This window comes from Phocoena phocoena, chromosome 3, assembly GCF_963924675.1.
Source record: "Phocoena phocoena chromosome 3, mPhoPho1.1, whole genome shotgun sequence".
NCBI classification, from domain to species: Eukaryota; Metazoa; Chordata; class Mammalia; order Artiodactyla; family Phocoenidae; genus Phocoena; species Phocoena phocoena.
The window spans coordinates 159,208,474-159,225,922 of NC_089221.1; the positions used below are offsets into that span (position 1 = coordinate 159,208,474).

At 42.8% G+C, this 17,449-nt stretch overlaps 1 protein-coding gene across 1 annotated transcript; it reads left to right on the forward strand.

The window, feature by feature from the left end:
• Nucleotides 1–3,500: 3,500 nt before the first annotated feature.
• Nucleotides 3,501–4,632, forward strand: LOC136120360 (olfactory receptor 2V1-like). Its single transcript, XM_065873774.1, is given in 4 exon segments — nt 3,501–3,744; nt 3,747–4,071; nt 4,283–4,529; nt 4,531–4,632. Coding segments are annotated over 4 exon segments (918 nt in total).
• The last annotated feature ends 12,817 nt before the right edge of the window (nt 4,633–17,449 follow it).

Consider the following 17,449-nt stretch of genomic DNA (forward strand, 5'->3'; position numbering starts at 1 on the left):
TGGGGGCCATAGTGTTGGTTTCCTGGGTTGAAGAGTGGTTAACAGGAGGAAAAAGGATGAGTGGGGAGACATGGAGGTAAAGGGGCAGGAAGGAGAAGGCTGATATGTGACATAGAGTCAGCTTGTCCCCCAAAGTATATTTTAGATACAAGGTGGCTTCTTTATGGTGTCATTTCTCAGAAGAAAAATGCAGCCATTAACTAGTCAGCAGAAAGGAATGAAGTTAATGAGCAGGAAATGAATATGTGAGATGCTAGAATAGTTTCTTGAGTTGTTTGCATACAATCAATCATTTGACAGTATTTACTGAGCACATAATACATGCCAGTCACTGCTCTAAGAGCTGGGGATCCTCCCATGAGAAAAAGTGGCATCGGGGGATATAGGTTCTAGTTGGAAAGCAGAAAACCAATTCATACGAATTAAATGTAGCATGCCCAATGGTGTTGAATGCTAAGAGAAACATAAGGCAGGGAAGGAATGGGGAGGGAAGAGGGATTTCAACTCCAAATAGGTGTGAGGAAGCCCTGGCTGAGAAAGTTAGTTAGGAGGTGAGTGGACCAGGTGGAGCGTATGTGGGAAGAGATTTCCATGAGTAGGCAAGAACAAGGACCAAGGCCTCCGAGGCTGGTGTGGGAGGAAACACAGGATGCTGGTGAGACGAGAGTCATGGGAATACTGGGGAGAGCAGAAGGAAAGGAGGTCTGGGTGGTGATGGAAGTTCTGCTGATAAAAGCATTCCTTTATTCTGCTTGAAGAACCCATCTTCTTAGAGAGATGGGTTCACTTTAGTGCTGTGTGCAAAGAGACTGGGATGGGGGCAAGGATGGAGTGAATGATGAGGCAAATTCAGTTAGGGGCCACCATCAACCAGGGGAGCGGTGATGACAGTGTGGCCAGGTGAGATGGGCAAGATTGTGAAGTGGTCAGGGTTACCTACATTTTGCAGGAAGAACCAGCAGGGATTTATGATGTTGGGATGTGTGAGGGAAGGAGAGGTTCAATGTGACCCATATGTTGTACCCTTGGAAGCTGGACAGACCTGCCCTTAATTTACCTGGGAAGAAGGTTAGACCAGATGTTTCTCCAGAGGAGACCAAGGACTCTATTTGGTCACTTTAGGTAGCATAAGCCCATTGCACATCCAAGTGGAGGTGATGAGTACACAGTGGCATAAGAATTAGAATTCAGGGCTTCCCTGGTGGCACAGTGGTTGGGAGTCCGCCTGCCAATGCAGGGGACATGGGTTCGTGCCCTGGTCCGGGAAGATCCCACATGCTGCAGAGCGTCTGGGCCCATGAGCCATGGCCGCTGAGCCTGCGCGTCTGGAGCCTGTGCTCCGCAACGGGAGAGGCCACAACAGTGAGAGGCCCACGTACCGCAAAAAAAAAAAAAAAAAAATTAGAATTCAAAGGAGTTTAACTGTCATTAATCAACTCTATGATATTGTAGTATAAGGTGGTGGGGGGCTGTGGGGGGGAGAAGAGGACGTGTAGAGTGCATGTCTTTGAAGGTGCATGTAGCTGAATGATTCTGCACACAGTACGTCCTTAGCACAAGAGGAGGAATTTCTGGTGTGAGGTCTATGGGACCTGGTTGGTTCAGTTGATTGGTTTAGTCTGGGGCTAATATGGCCAAGATGGTATTTGAAGGCTGTAGGAACAGTGATTTGCTCCTGTAGGACCTCCCCACTAGCTTCAACATCACACCTTTGTGTTGTTGTTGGCAAAGACACCTGTGCATGTCTTTTTTGGGCATGAGTCAGGATGTGCTCCATTCTGTAAGATCTCAGCTCACAGAGCCTGCCTCCCTGGTGGTGGATCTGGGCAGGCCTATCCTAGTTTTTGAAATTACTCTGTTTCTTCACACAAAGAGTGTGTTCTGTGGGGTTGACTTGTTTCCTCTTTGCAAGGAGGTAAGGTAGACATGAATACACCCCAAACAAATGTCACCTGGATGCCACTATCATCCATTTGCAGAGAAGTCCTGTTTTTTTAAAAAATACCTCAATATTGTTCTTACTATATCACTCACTATCCCTCAGAGGAAGAAATATAACAGTGAACTAGTATATTGAGGTCGAGAACAAGGGCTCCATCAATTAAAGGGGGAGTCTCTCTACTTTGAGAAAATGGAAGCGGCAGCCATGTATTACTTCATAATGATTATTTCATTCAATCAACACTTACGTACTGAAGGTTATACTATGAACTAGGCAACCTTTCTAGGGGCTGCCAATGTCATGGTGAATAATAAATGGTGCTCTTATTCCAGTGGGATGAGACAGACCATAAAAGTTTAAAAATGTAAGCATGTGTGTGTGAAATGGTATAAGTGCTGTGGAGAAACCAAGAGCAGGGGAGGGCTTGAAAATGCAAGACATTTATAACTTCAGTGACTTTCAGAGAAGCCATCTCTAAAGAGGTTGGCATTTGAATAAATATCTGAAGCAGATGAGAGACAGAAATCTGAGGAAAGAGCATTCCAAAGAGAAGAAAATGCAAAGATCCAAAGGTGGGTGTTTGTCCAATTTGTCCAAGGAAATTCAAGGAAGCAGTGAGTGAAGGGGACACAGTAGGAGATGAGGTCAGAGGTATCGGTGTATATGAGTGTGTGTGTGTGTGTGTGTGTGTGTGTGTGTGTGTGTCTGTGTGGGTGTATCATGTAGGGCCTTGTGTGCCACTGCAAGGATCTGGGCTTTATTTGGAGTAATTTGGGGAGTCACTGAGTTACTTTCAGCAAGAGAATTACATCATATGACTTACATTTTAAGCAGACTCATTTGAATAGTTATGAGAACAGATTCAAGGGATTCAAGGATAGATGTCAAGAGACTGGATAGAAGCCTACAATAGTCCATCTGAGAGAAGATGGTGGCTTGGACCAGGGCAGTTGCAGTGGACATAAGCATTCATTGGATTCTGAGGTATTCTGAATGTATAGCCAAGAGGCTTTACTGATGGTTTGGATCTAGGGAATAAAAGACATAGAGGAATTAAAAAATGATTTCAAGATATTTGGCCTAAGCAAAATAAAGAACATCTCAAGTCTCCATTACCTTCCTTTATTGTAACATATATGAATTACCTCTTGGGGATGAAATGGTCCAAGTCCTGCTAGAGATAGTTTACTGAGTCCATTTAATCCCAGCTAAAAAGAGTCAGTGCCATATGGGAAAGCCAATGTTTTGCCTATTGAAGGATTGTCCAACAGTCCTGTGACACATAAAATAATTCAGTTTCTATTCTTCTTGGTATGAATATGTACAAATGTAGATAAATGGTTCAATTCTATGAGCTAGCAAAGATCCTATCATCCGTGTCATGGGAAAAATGAAAGAATACACTCTCGTGTGTCCCTAGGCATATATTGTTGTGCTCTAATAAATTACAAAAGATACAGAAGACTGAAGAATAATAATCCAGAGATAAATAAAGACATGTCACTCAATCTTAGAATTTCTCTGTCCATGTTCTCAGGTGACTGGGAACAACTGATCCATGGGATCTATAGATGGCTTCATCCTCTTGGGAATCTTTTCTCATAGCCAGACTGATCTTGCCCTGTTCTCTGTGGTTATGGTGGTCTCCACAGTTGCCCTCTGTGGCAATGTCCTCCTCATCTTCCTCATCTACATTGATCCTCGTACACCCATGTACTTCTTCCTCAATCACCTCTCCCTCATGGACCTCATGTTGGTCTGTGCCACTGTGCCCAAGATGGTAGCCAACTTCTCTCTGGCTGAAAATCCATCTCCTTTGTGTGTTGTGGCATACAAATTGTTTTTTTCATCTCTCTTGTGGGATCTGAAGGGCTCTTGTCGGGACTCATGGCTTATGACTGCTATGTGGCCATTAGCCACCCACTTCACTATCCCATCCTCATGAGTCAGAGGGTCTGTCTCCAGATTGCTGGGAGTTCATGGACTTTGGGGATAATAGATGGAATGATGCAGATGGCAGGAGCCATGAGCTTACCCGACTGTGGCTCAAGGAATGTGGACCACTTCTTCTGTGAGGTGCCAGCTTTATTGAAACTGGCCTGTGCAGACACATCCATTTTTGATACCCTGTTTTTTTGTTGTTTATTTGTTTTTTGCGGTATGCGGGCCTCTCACTGTTGTGGCCTCTCCGGTTGCGGAGCTCAGGCTCCGGACGCGCAGGCTCAGCGGCCATGGCTCACGGGGCCCAGCTGCTCCGCGGCATGTGGGATCTTCCCGGACCGGGGCACGAACCCGTGTCCCCTGCATCGGCAGGCGGACTCTCAATCACTGCGCCACCAGGAAAGCCCTGATACTGTTTTTTGCTTGCTATGTATTCATGCTGCTCCTGCCCTTCTCCATCATCACGGCCTCTTATGCTCACCTCCGGGGATCTGCGCTCCCCATGCACACTGCTCAGGCCCATAAAAAGGCTCTGGCCACCTGTTCTTCCCACCTGACAGCTGTGTCCCTCTTCTATGGGGCAGCCATGTTTATCTATCTGAGACCCAGGCGCTACCAGGCCCCAAGCCATGACAATGTGGTCTCTTATCTTCTACACAGTCCTTACTCCTATGCTCAACCCTCTCATTTATAGCTTGAGGAACTGGGAGGTGATGGGGCCCCTAAAGAAGGGGCTGGGGCTTCCCTAGTGGCGCAGTGGTTGAGAGTCCGCCTGCCGATGCAGGGGACACGGGTTCATGCCCCGATCCGGGAAGATCCCACATGCCGCGGAGCGGCTGGGCCCGTGAGCCATGGCCGCTGAGCCTGCGCGTCCGGAGCCTGTGCTCCGCAACGGGAGAGGCCACAACAGTGAGAGGCCCGCGTACCGCAAAAAAAAAAAAAAAAAAATAGAAAAAATAGAAGGGGCTGGATCGTTGCAGGATTGGCAGTCGGCACCGACGGCCAGGGCATCTGCTACCTGGTGCTGCCGCCTCCTGGTTGCATAATGCCGCAAAGTCATTCACCCTTTGGGAGTGTCTATTTCCTCATCAATAAATGAGAATCATGACACCTGCCTTACCTCACAGGGATTCTGTAGGGATCACTGCATGTAAATCTAAAGCCCCATGACGAAGCAATGCATTGTCGTTATTGTCATTATTGATCATTTATGAAGTCCTTGAAGTAAATTCACTCTATTTCTTAATTCTTCTTGGTTATAACTGTGTTTTGTTGAACGCTTACTATGTGCTGGGCACTGTCCTTTTTCCTTTATGTGTCATCTATATTATTAAATTAATGATTTTACCTAATAAATATGGATATTTTAAATAAAAACTTTCTAGATGGCAGAAATTGAGTCTCTATAATTCTTTCTTGGGTGGTCCCTAGTCTTCTCCCATTAGAAGCTTTATGAAACTTCCTTTAAGAGATATAAATATACCCTTAACTGCTTAGAAATTATTTGTGTATTTCCAGTACCTGGCTCTGTGCCTTATAGACAGCAGTTGCTTAATAAAACTTTATTGAATAAATGCAGGAAGAGGCATCTAATGGGAAAATATATATGAAAACATTTTTAAAAGCACTATTCACATACCAAATTTGCTGTGGCAACTGTGATTATTTCTGTACTTCAAGTTCTGCAAAAGTAAAACTATACGTTTTGGAAGTTGAATATTAGAACAGAAATAAAGACATAAATTGAGCCATTATTTTATATCTTACATATCAGACAGGGTCCAGCCAGGAATAAAACCATATCCATTATTTTAGCAGAAAAAAATGTAAAGAGTTGTTAACCAGATATTTGAGATCTGAAATGACAAAACAAGAACACTAAGGATTAGAGAGGAAAAAACAACCTGCAGAAAGAAGCTACTATTCCTAGGCCTGGGGATGTAAAGGGAGAGGTTAGAGTCCTTAAAACCCAAAGTCTTAGAGTCCAGATGTCTGAGGAGTGAGCACTGACCAGCTGGTATTCATATCTCAGAAGGTACCTATGGAGGTGTCTCCCATATAGGTGACATAGAGAAGCCTGCTCAGCCCTGACTTATGATGGTTCCTCCAGAGCCTAGAGGAAAAAGAGGGGATTGCAGAGCTCGGTCCCAGCCTTCTGACAAGTGGGGGCTATGCAGTTCGTTCTGACACCCCGGAAGTTCACAGGAGAGTCTCTATCCCCAGACTGCCCAGGAATAGGGGTTGGTCAGCTAGTGCTTGTGCCTCTGAAGGACAGGATGAGACTGGTTCTGTGAGTGTGAAAATAAACTGCAAAGTCAAACCAACTGCCAGGATGAAGAGACATTGCTGGATTGGTTGGACAGAAGAAAACAGGAAATCATGAAAGAGTTTTCTATCTCTTCCGCTGGCTTACGGTCTCCTTCTAGTGGCCCTATTGGCAGATCCTAATGTGAACCTTGAAGACAAAGCAGCCCTAGAAAAAAAAATTGGAGTGTAAAAATGTGATTTTTTTTTTGCGGTACGCGGTCCTCTCACCGTTGTGGCCTCTCCTGTTGCGGAGCACAGGCTCCGGATGCACAGGCTCAGCGGCCATGGTTCTCGGGTCCAGCCGTTCCGCGGCATGTGGGATCTTCCTGGACCGGGGCACGAACCCGTGTCCCCTGAATCGGCAGGCAGACTCTCAACCACCACGCCACCAGGGAAGCCCTAGAAATGTGAATTTTGAGCTGAGGCAATAGTTTAAGAACTGGCACAGTTCACCCCTTTGGCTACTCAGCGTCCGGATCATTTTACCCATATTTGAACTTCTGTTTAAATAGCAACAACAGCATAACAATGTGTAACTGTTCTTCATATACATGTTATCCTTCATTAGTTATAGTATCCATCTATGGGCAATGTCAGTTATAGCTCATATTCAGTCACAATCTCTGCATATCGGCTATCAACAGCAATCAGTATACAAATAGTAAGAGGATGGAGCAGAGAGAGAGATAAGAACAAACTAGCCCCCCCCCCCCACACACACCCCAACAGGCTAATTGATCATGAAGCCGTAATTGATATTTATAACTTTCTTCTTCCATTTTCCATTCCGTATTTCCTTTGCTCTCAACTAGAACCTCATGCCTTTGGGATAATTTATCTGGTGGTGTACTCTATGTGTTCATTCCAAAAAGGTCTGAATCCTCAGTGGTACTACCTGTATTTTTGGTGGCTGTACTTTTCCGTTATCTTTTACTATTGGACACGGAAGTACTGAAAGATGCCCCAGAGAATCCCCTGTCTCAGGATTGTCCTCTATAACCCTTGTAATTGAGATCAGTCAACCCACCCCACTCTAGTGGAGCTGCTGTCTTATTGACCTATGAGTTCACTGGCATGAGAAGTCTAAAATAACCAGGTAAATTTTCAATTTCTGATTGGATGGGACCATTGTTGTTCAGTTATGGGAGAAACAGCCCCATATATTGATTACTGAATCAAAGCACATATTGCATTTTATGAGATAGAACTCCATCTTTTCAGGGTCTTATTTCCGAAACGACACTGTAAATGAGTTGGTACCATAACTGAGGCCAACTGCTTCTGAGTGATGACACATATACAAGGCCAGTCAGTTCTATGGACACAAGTTCATTGCTGCCATTCTTTTGCTATGAAATAATTTCCTGATCAGAAGCAATGCTGAGCAAGGTACTTTGATTATATCTGAGGCATTCTGTTAGTACATAGGCGGTAACAGCCACTGCAGTTAAAGTTACCATCTGATTAACTTTACAACAATCTATAGTAATTTTCTAAGGTCCATTCACCTTCTGTAAAGGCCAAAAAAAGATGTGCACATTTCAAGTTTATGGTAACATTAATACATGCAGGTCTCCTAGAGATACAGTATTAATTTTTGTTTACTCTCTGGTAGGAAATAGAAGTTCCTGAGCTTTCACTCGTTCTTTCTGCCATAATAAAACTCCCGCTAGGGTTCAGAGAGCCAGTATGGGTTTCCTACTAGTTTCTGGGTATGACTATTCAAAATATACATTAAGGATCTGGGAAATAGCTACGCAATAGGTTTACGGACCTACTTGGACCACTGTGATTTGAACTTGGGCCAAAACACCACTTACCACCTCATCATCATAAACCCCCACTTTGGTAGACTGCAGTGGAGTTTGGGGTCACAAGAAATTAGTATCAATTTAGAGCTACTATCTAGAGGAAACTAAGACCATCTGTATTCACATGACTTAATTATCAAGATTCAAAATGAAAGTCCTTACCTCAATAAGACTTTTCTATATATTCCAGGAAATTCTTGCCCAGGATGATAAGGGTGTAAGTCAGAATATAACTTCATTGTTAGCTTTATCTGAACACTAGACTGTTCAATCAGTCCTCTTTTCTGGACGATGGATGACTCAGCTGGCCAAACTCAGCTTCTTACCAAATGATTGTTTTCTCACAAAGACTCCTCCCCAACTCATGCTCGTGGTGACCATCAATCCTGTTATATTATGGATTTTGACCAGTTCCAGTCAGATCCCTGCATTGTCAGGGCCACTTCAAACTACTCAAATCCAGTTCCTAAAACTATACACATGAAACATTGATCTTCCCTTATGAAACTAAGATTCTGTCAAGATGGTGTTTACCTTTTCTAATTAAGTAATAATATTGGCCTTGTTTGATCTGCAGGTTATTCGGGTGTTACTTTGGGGGTAAGTCAACACTTTTAATTCCTAAAATGTTTGAATATATCTGTTTTCCCCACGCATGGTCACTCTAGTAATTGGCAACACATCCTTTTGGGTGAATATCTTTTTCCATCCCTTCACTTTCAGTCTTTATGTGTCTCTAGGTCTCTTGTTGAGGGCATACATATGGGTCTTGTTTTTGTATCCATTCAGCCAGTCTGTGTCTTTTGGTTGGAGCATTTAAACCATTTACATTCAAGGTCATTATCCGTATGTTTGTTCCTATTACCATTTTCTTAATTGATTTGGATTTGTTCTTTTACTTCTTTTTCTTTTCTTGTGTTTCCTGCCTAGAGAAGTTCCTTTAGCATTTGCTATAAAGCTGGTTTGGTGGTGCTGAATTCTTGGCTTTTGCTTGTTTGTGAAGCTTTGATTTCTCTGTCACATCTGAATGAGATCCTTGCTGGGTAGAGTAATCTTGGTTGGAGGTTTTTCCCCTTCATCACTTTAAATATGTCCTGACTTTCCCTTCTGGCCTGCAAAGTTTCTGTAGAAAAATCAGCTGATGCCCTTATGGGGATTCCCTTGTTTGTTATTTATTGCTTTTCCCTCGCTCCTTTTCGTATTTTTTTTCTTTGAATTTAATTTTTGTTAGTTTGATTTTTATGTGTCTTGGTGTGTTTCTCCTAGGGTTATCCTGTATTGGACTCTCTGCATTTCCTGGACTGGGTTGACCATTTCCTTTCCCATGCTGGGAAACTTTATAATCTCTTCAAATATTTTCTCAGACCCTTTCTCTTTCTCTTCCTCTTCTGGGACCCCTATAATTTGAATGTTGGTGCATTTAGTGTTGTCCCAGAGGTCTCTGAGACTATCCTGGATTCTTTTCATTCTTTTCTCTTTATTCTGCTCTCAGCACTTATTTACACCATTCTATCTTCTAGTTCACTTATTCACTCTTCTGCCTCAGTTATTCTACTATTGATCCCTTCTAGCGTATTTTTCATTTCAGTTTTTGTGTTGTTCATCAATGTTTTGTTTGTCCTTTAGTTCTTCTAGGTCTTTGTGAAACATTTCTTGTATTTTCTCAATCTGTGCCTCCATTCAATTTCTGGGATTTTGGATCATCTTTACTATCATTACTCTGAATTCTTTTTCAGGTAGGTTGCCTATTTCCTCTTTGTTTATTTGATCTTGTAGGTTTTTACCTTGCTCCCTCATCTGTAACATATTTTTGTCATTTCATTTTTTTTTTTGATGGGTGAGGCTGTCTTACTGGTTGTTTGGGCCGAGGCACCCAGCAGTGGAGTTTGCAGGCAGTTAGGTAGAGCTGGGTCTTGATGACGAGATTAGGACCTCTGGGAGACCTGACTCTGATTAATATTCCCTAGAGTCTGAGGTTCTTTGTTAGTCCAGTGGTTTGGACTCGGTGCTCCCACCATAGGAGCTCAGAACCAACCCCAAGCCTGGGAACCAAGATCCCACAAGCTGTGCAGCATGGCAAAAGAAAAGAAAAGAAAAAGAGCAGAAAATAACAAAGAATAAAAAATAAAATAAAATTTGATAATTAAATAATATATTAGGAAAAATTAAAATATAACTGAAACAACTACAAGTTAGAACCTCCACAGAAAAAAGGAAAAAAAGGGGGGGTGGGGAACAAGCCAAAGGAATAACAAAATATAATGAATAAAATAAAATTAGAAATATAAAAAATTTATCAGAAAAAATAAAAACATAAATGAATTAACAGTAACAAGGTAAAACAGAACCACAACTTAAAAAACAAACAAACAAATAAAAAGGCTGGAAAAGGCCTTGGCTCTGGGGGACAGAGCTTAGGCAGGGGTCAGGGCCTATGCTGAGAACCTGTGAGACCAAAATAGTCTTTGGGGGCAGGGTCTAGGCAGGGCAAGCTTTAGGTATGGGGTGAGGCCTAGGCTCAGGACCCATGCAGCTGGGAAAGGCAGCACAGCCAAGGGGGGCCTTGGAGTGTGGAGTTCAGAGGTGAGGCCCTGGGTGTGCGGGGGTGGATTTTAGGCCCAGCACAATTGAAGGGGTTCTCAGAGGCTGGATGATTAAGCCTGGGACCTCAGCAGGCTCCACGGGGCCCAAGTGGGCAAGGGAAATGCTGGCCGCCCTCCTTTCCATTCCTCCACTCTCCCGAGCATCTCACCCATCCCTGTTGCTCCTGTAACCTTGGGTGGACCCCTCCAAGTGTGGGAACCCCTCCTCTCCCCCGGCTGTCCCTCAAGGGTGCTGATCCTGACCAGCCAGCCTTTATTTTTCCTCCCCTCTCCCTTCCACTCCCACAGGACCCATGTGGCTGGAGGGAGCTTTGGTGGGCAGAGGATAAGGCCCAGGAACTCAGCAGGCTCTCTGGGGCCCAAGTGGGCAGGGGAAATGCTGGCCATGTTCCCTTCTGATCTTCCACCCTCCCGAGGGTCTCCTCTCCAGGCGTTGGAACCCCACCCCTCCCCCAGCCACCCTCAGGGGTGCCAGTCTCATCCCACCTCCACTTCTCCTCACCCTCCTTCACCCCCACGTCCTACCTGGTCACTCGGGGGTTCCTCCTGTCCACTTAGGTGTCCGTGGTCCCCCACCAGTGCCTGGTAGATGCCCTAGTTGCACAGAGATGCAAACTCCACGTCCCCTTAGGTCACCATCTTGACTCCTCCCCCCTCTGCTTCTCATAGCTCTTATTATTTTTTAAACCTCTGTCTATACAATTCTATTAACTGAAGTGTTTACTCCATTTATATTTATCGTAGTTATTGCTGTGGATGGATTTAAATCTACCATTTTGCTCCTTGTTTTCCACTTGTACTTCCTTTAAGAAAATTACTTCTGTTGACATTCTATTGGATTAATCAAAATTGGTGTTCCATTTTATCCCCTCAATTACCTTTTAAGTATACCACTTTCTCTGTTTTTTATTTTTTAGTGGCTGTTTTAATATTTACACTATGCATCTTCTACTTCTTACAGTTTACAGTTTGATTTAATGTTGTAGCAATTCAGGTATAATATAGAAAATTTACAATATTTTAAATCCATTTATGGTTTTTCTGGCTATTGTGTTATTGTCATATGCTTATTTCCACATATGTTTAAATCCCCAATGCACTTTTAATATTCTTTTCTAGACAGGAAGTGATTAACCCATTTGAGGAAATATTATCTGTTATATTTATTTACATATTCTATTTTGCTGCTTTTCATTCCTTGTGCTTTGATCTTCTATCATTTCCCCTTAGTCTGAAATAATTCCTTTAAAAAATCTTGTTTGAGTATGCTGGAAATTCTCTTGCTTTGGCTTGTCTAAAAATATTCCTATTTTGCCTTCATTTAAAAAATTTTTTTGGCTGCACTGTGCAAGCATATGGGATCTTAGTTCCCCAACCAGAGATCAAACCTGTGCCCCCTACAGTGGACATGCAGAGATTTAACCACTGGACTGACAAGGAAGCCCCTTGCCTTCCTTCTTTTTTTTCTTTAATTTATTTATTTATGGCTGTGTTGGGTCTTCGTTTCTGTGCGAGGTCTTTCTCCTATTGTGGCAAGCGGAGGCCACTCTTCATCAGGGTGCGCGGGCCTCTCACTATCGCGGCCTCTCTTGTTGCGGCGCACAGGCTCCAGACACGCAGGCTCAGTAGTTGTGGCTCACGGGCCTAGTTGCTCCACGGCATGTGGGATCTTCCCAGACCAGGGCTCGAACCCGTGTCCCCTGCATTGGCAGGCAGATTCTCAACCACTGCGCCACCAGGGAAGCCCTTGTCTTCATTCTTAAACAGTATTTTGCTGGTTTTAAAATTGTAGATTGACAGTTTTTTTCTTTCAGCACTTTAAATATGTCTTTCCATTTGTTTCTTGTCTCCAGTTTCCAATGAGCTCACCTATATATTTAATGGAGATTCTTAATTATGTTGTGTCCTGTTTTCTTTGGTTAATTTTAAGGCTTTTTCGCTACTATATGTTTTCAGTAGCTTGATAATAATGTGCTGAAGTCTGGGTTTCTTTTTAATCATTTGAATTAAATGATAATTAGATCTACACACTGGGGTCATATATAATTATGGAAAATTTTAGGCCAGTACCATGTCAAGTATTTTGGGGAAATATTTCTCTTTTCTCTTTCTTGGACTCCTTGACACACTTGTTAGATTATTTGATATTTTCCAATAGGTTTCTGATGCTGTTTTCATTTCCATTCTGTTCTCTTTCTGTGTTTAGCTTGAGGACTTTCTACTGGCTAGTCTTATAGTTCAGGGGTCAGGAAACTATGACCCATGGGCCAAATATGGTCACTGGCTATTTTTAAAAATAAAGTCTTATTGGAACAAAGCTACAATCATTTACACATTGTCTAAGGCCGCTTTTATGTAAAAACAGCAGAGTTCAGTAGCAGTGACAGAGATCATAGGGCTTGCGAAGCCTAAAAAATTTGCTATCTGGTCCCTTAGAAACTTGCCAATCTCTGTTCTAGTTCACGATTTTTTTACCTTCTACTATGTCCAAGATGCTCTTAATCTCATCCAATGATTTCTTCATCACAGCTTGTGTTTTTCAGGTCTAGAATTTCACAATTGTTCTTTCAAAACTTCCATTGCTCTGCAGAAAATCTCTCTTGTCACTCAATCTCATGTTCATCCTGTACCTCATTTAACCTACTTGCACTGGTCATTTAAAAATTCTTTCTTCTAATTCTAAACCTCGGCCACCTAGGGGTCTGCCTGTATTGATGGTGTTTTCTCTTGGCAGGTAACAATTTTTTTTCTTACCTTTTTGAATATTTTATAATTTTTGATTTTATGTCACACATTTTGAATAACCAACACTGGAGACTGAAAGAGATCATTTATTTGTTTTATTTTCCCAGAAATGTATGAGGTGCTGATCATTTTGAGCTCACCATTAGAAGAGCTGAGTTGGGGCTGAGGCAGTTTCAATTCTCCTTTGGTTTAAAATGTGATTACTGCCTTTCACTACAACCTTTGAATTCTTTTAGTGTCACACCCACTGAGGATTGTATTTATTTGACCACATCAGGATTTGAGCTGGGAGACGGTTGGATTCCACTTATAATAGTGTCAGTTCACTTCTGCATTCACCTCTAGCAAGACACTGGCTAACCCGTGACTGAGACCGCCTTGTTTTCCAGCTCCATCCCGTCTGCGAATTAGCAGAAGTTCTCTGGTGGGAAGAACTGTTAATCAAGAGAGTTATATTTACATTTAGGACCCTTCCAGACTTCAATCTCATGGCAGTCCACATCTGGTTTCTCCTGGGTTTAATGGAAACATGAAAGGTGGGAGAACCTCCCTTCTCCATAGTATGAAAAAGAAATGTATAATAAATATGAGAGTAGCATTGTTTCTAGCCAATGACTATGAGGTTTTTGAGCATCAACCCAACTGGATATATGCCTGTTACCTAACTGGTGCTTCACTTATCTCATCTTATATACTCACCACAAATACCCTGTGCTATACGGGTTGTTACTCCAGATGAGGTAATTGTGACCCAGATATGTGAATGATGCTTTTCTGGGATGACTGCTGTCAAGAGAAGAGGGAAGGCAGCAGAGGATGGAAGTCTGTCATTGGTTGAGTACCTTTTGCTTGCCATGCATTTCACAGATACCAATTCACTTAACTTTCCTAATGGCTTTGTAAAATCTTTATCCCTATTTAACAGACAAGGAAAAGTGAGGTTCACAGAGGTTGGGCAACTTGCTCAAGGTTGCTGACTGAGAACTTGTAACTCATGATTTGCAGTAATTCTCCAAACCCTTGCCTATACCTGTGAAACAGGTCCATCTGTTTCTGGACTCGAGGACCACTTTGATTTGCAGTATTTATTGAGTCATCTATTCCTCAATTTTCAGAATAAGGAAGGAGAAATGTCCAATTATCTACAACTTTTTTTTAAACATCTTTATTGGAGTATACTTGCTTTACAATGGTGTGTTAGTTTCTGCTGTATAACAAAGTGAATCAGCTATACATATACATACATCCCCATATCTCCTCCCTCTTGCGTCTCCCTCCCACCCTCCCTATCCCACCCTTCCAGGTGGTCACAGAGCACCGAGCTGATCTCCCTGTGCTATGCAGCTGCTTCCCACTAGCTATCTATTTTACATTTGGTAGTGTCTATATGTCCATGCCACTCTCTCACTTCGTCTACTGCTTGTTTTTAAAAACACCTTGTATAATTTTGTGGATCTCCTCCGGCCAGCTACTGTGGTGAGGACTCTGAATTTTCCCTGGAGGCTTGAGAGTAAGAATGAGAGAATTACTCTCCTTTGAAGATTTGGGTTTCCATAGGTATTGATTTTGCATCAGGTAAGTGAGTCTCTTTTCAGGGTCGTCTGTGAGTGGAAACAAGAGTGGGGGCCACCTTCATGTCTTGGAACTAATATATTAAGGAAGAAGGTCCTCAGTCCCCAAGAACGGCTGACATTTCCATGTCTCTTCTCTATTTCCCTGGTGACAACAAATACCTACAGAATTGTGACACTTAATGTCAAGCTTACTAGTTTAAAAACTTGTAAAAAAAATATAAAACTCTCTCCTTCCCCCACTCTTGATTTTCCCCCTTTCCCCTTCCCATGTACATATACATACTATGTGCTCACAACCTGTCCACACCAAGCCTGGGGGAAGTTAAGAACCTCTTGAGTCCTTCAAATGCTGATATCTTGCCCTGACTGGAGACAATGGGGTTCAGGCCTGGGAAATGGGGAAAAGAAAAATGGGGGTGAATGGTGAACCTGAACTCTTAGGACTCCTTCTGTCCTGCTCATCCATCCTGGCTGCCAAGACATAGTTGACATCAGATGAGGAAGATTAAGGAGCTTCCCATGGTACTTGACACTGGAAGCCACGTGATACATTCATCTCCATCCCAAAGACCATAAATAAGTACCTAAACCTCTCAGCCTGTAGGACTACCACCCTTTGGTGAAGTTGCAGTCTCACTCCAGAGGGGGAAGTTCCCAGACTCGTGCATGCTGGTTGGAGCTCCGTGCCCACGGAGACATGGAGACTTTTTCGGCAGGGAGGTGCCTCCTGCTGGAGAACTGCCCGCCCCAGCCCAGGCTTTGGCACTGGAGATGCTGATCCAGCATTTTAGGGATGCTTGCAGCCTCAACAAAAGGCACACTGCCCATACGCGCTGTCTGTCTCAAGGGTGCGCTGGAGCTCTAGTTCCTGGACCGGGTTGGAGCCCAAGATGGCATCTACCCATCTGCAGCCTACCCTAGTGCTCTTCAAGGTACTGATGGAGATGCAGGGTACGCCTGGCCCTTGCCTCAGGGAGACTGGAGCCTGCCAACAATGGGAAGGAGAGCAAGGCTGAGGCTGCACAGCCTCAGGCCCTGGGGATGGAATTTAGGCTAATGTTAACTTGTTTGTCAGAAGAATAACAAGTTGAAAGGAGCTGAGTTGCTATTTTTATCCTATTCTTACTTCCAATATGTATTGGGTGAGTTTCTGAGCATAGCCAAACCTTACGAGTTGCTCCACTTTGATCCATCAGGTCTCAGTACAAGACCAAATGGTTTAATTCACACAATTTAATAGGACCTTGGTGATTTGGTGTCTGCTTGCTGATGACCAAAAAATATAAAGTCAAGAGAAAAAAAGGAAATAAAGTCAGGTTTTTAACCTCGCATATTATTTCCAACATTTCAGGTGTATCTAGGATCCAAAAAAATTTTAACAATGAAACTGTGTAAGAAAAACAAAGGGAGGGTTTCCCACCGCTTTTTGGGTAAAACAATATTAGACTTACAAAAAATTTGCAGGAATAATTGAAAGAACTGTACAGGAATACTCCATAAGTGATGTTGTGTCTTTCTCAGAGAATCACATTCTGAGCACCTGATCTTTTGCCCCTTTACTGTTGATGTTAATTTTGACCAGTTGTTCTTTGCTTACTCTTTCCTCGGTAATTAATAAGTGGTTATGTAGAGATTCTTTAGGTTTATGTTTTTCCTTAAGCCCTCCCTTGTTCAACCCTTTAGCATCCATTGATGCATTCCTGAGTCATTTTACTATGGTGCTTGCAAAATGGTTAATTTTCTAAGCCCATTTTTCCCCTGTATTTATGAGTCAGTATTCTACAGTAAGGAAGAGCTTTCCCTTCTTCCCCATTTACTCACTTGCCTATCTGCTATTTGTCTTCAAGGATAGGAGAATATGTCACCCAAAAGAATTCTACTGTGCTATCTTGATTGTTTTGAGCTAAAGGCACTTGAAACACAGTGAATGCGGGGAGAGGCTTTCTCTGAACTCCCCCTTATGTGTCTATAAACATATCCTCCCAAAGGAATGTGGTTGTCAAAACTCCCCTCCCCAGGAGTTTCATCCCACAGGGAAAATTGACTCTTATCATGGGAGAAGAGATACGAAGTGACACCCACATCCAGATGAACTTTGTCAGAAACAATCATATTTCCCATCTATTCTTCTAAGGCCCATCCATCTTTGCTAAAAAACACCTACTCTTCCTTAAGTGGCCTGTATCTCCACTCCTCTTTTGAAATTAAGATGGTATTTAAGCCTGAATTCTAAGCCATCTCAGAGTTTTTCACTTTCTCCAGTTATCTCACATGTATACATGAGGTATACATATTAATACATTTCTGTTTGTTTTTCTCTTGTTAATCCGTCTTTTATTACAGGAGTCAGCTAAGGACTCAGATGATGAGTGCCTGCCATTGAGTGCCTGCCAAAATGCAAGTGATGATGGTTGATTCCCTTGCTGTACGAAGCTCTAAATAAATAGTTCTTACTTTTCTCATTTAGCTGGTCTTCATTTCTATCCACAGTGCTCAACAATTATTTGTTGAATGGACAATGAAAAA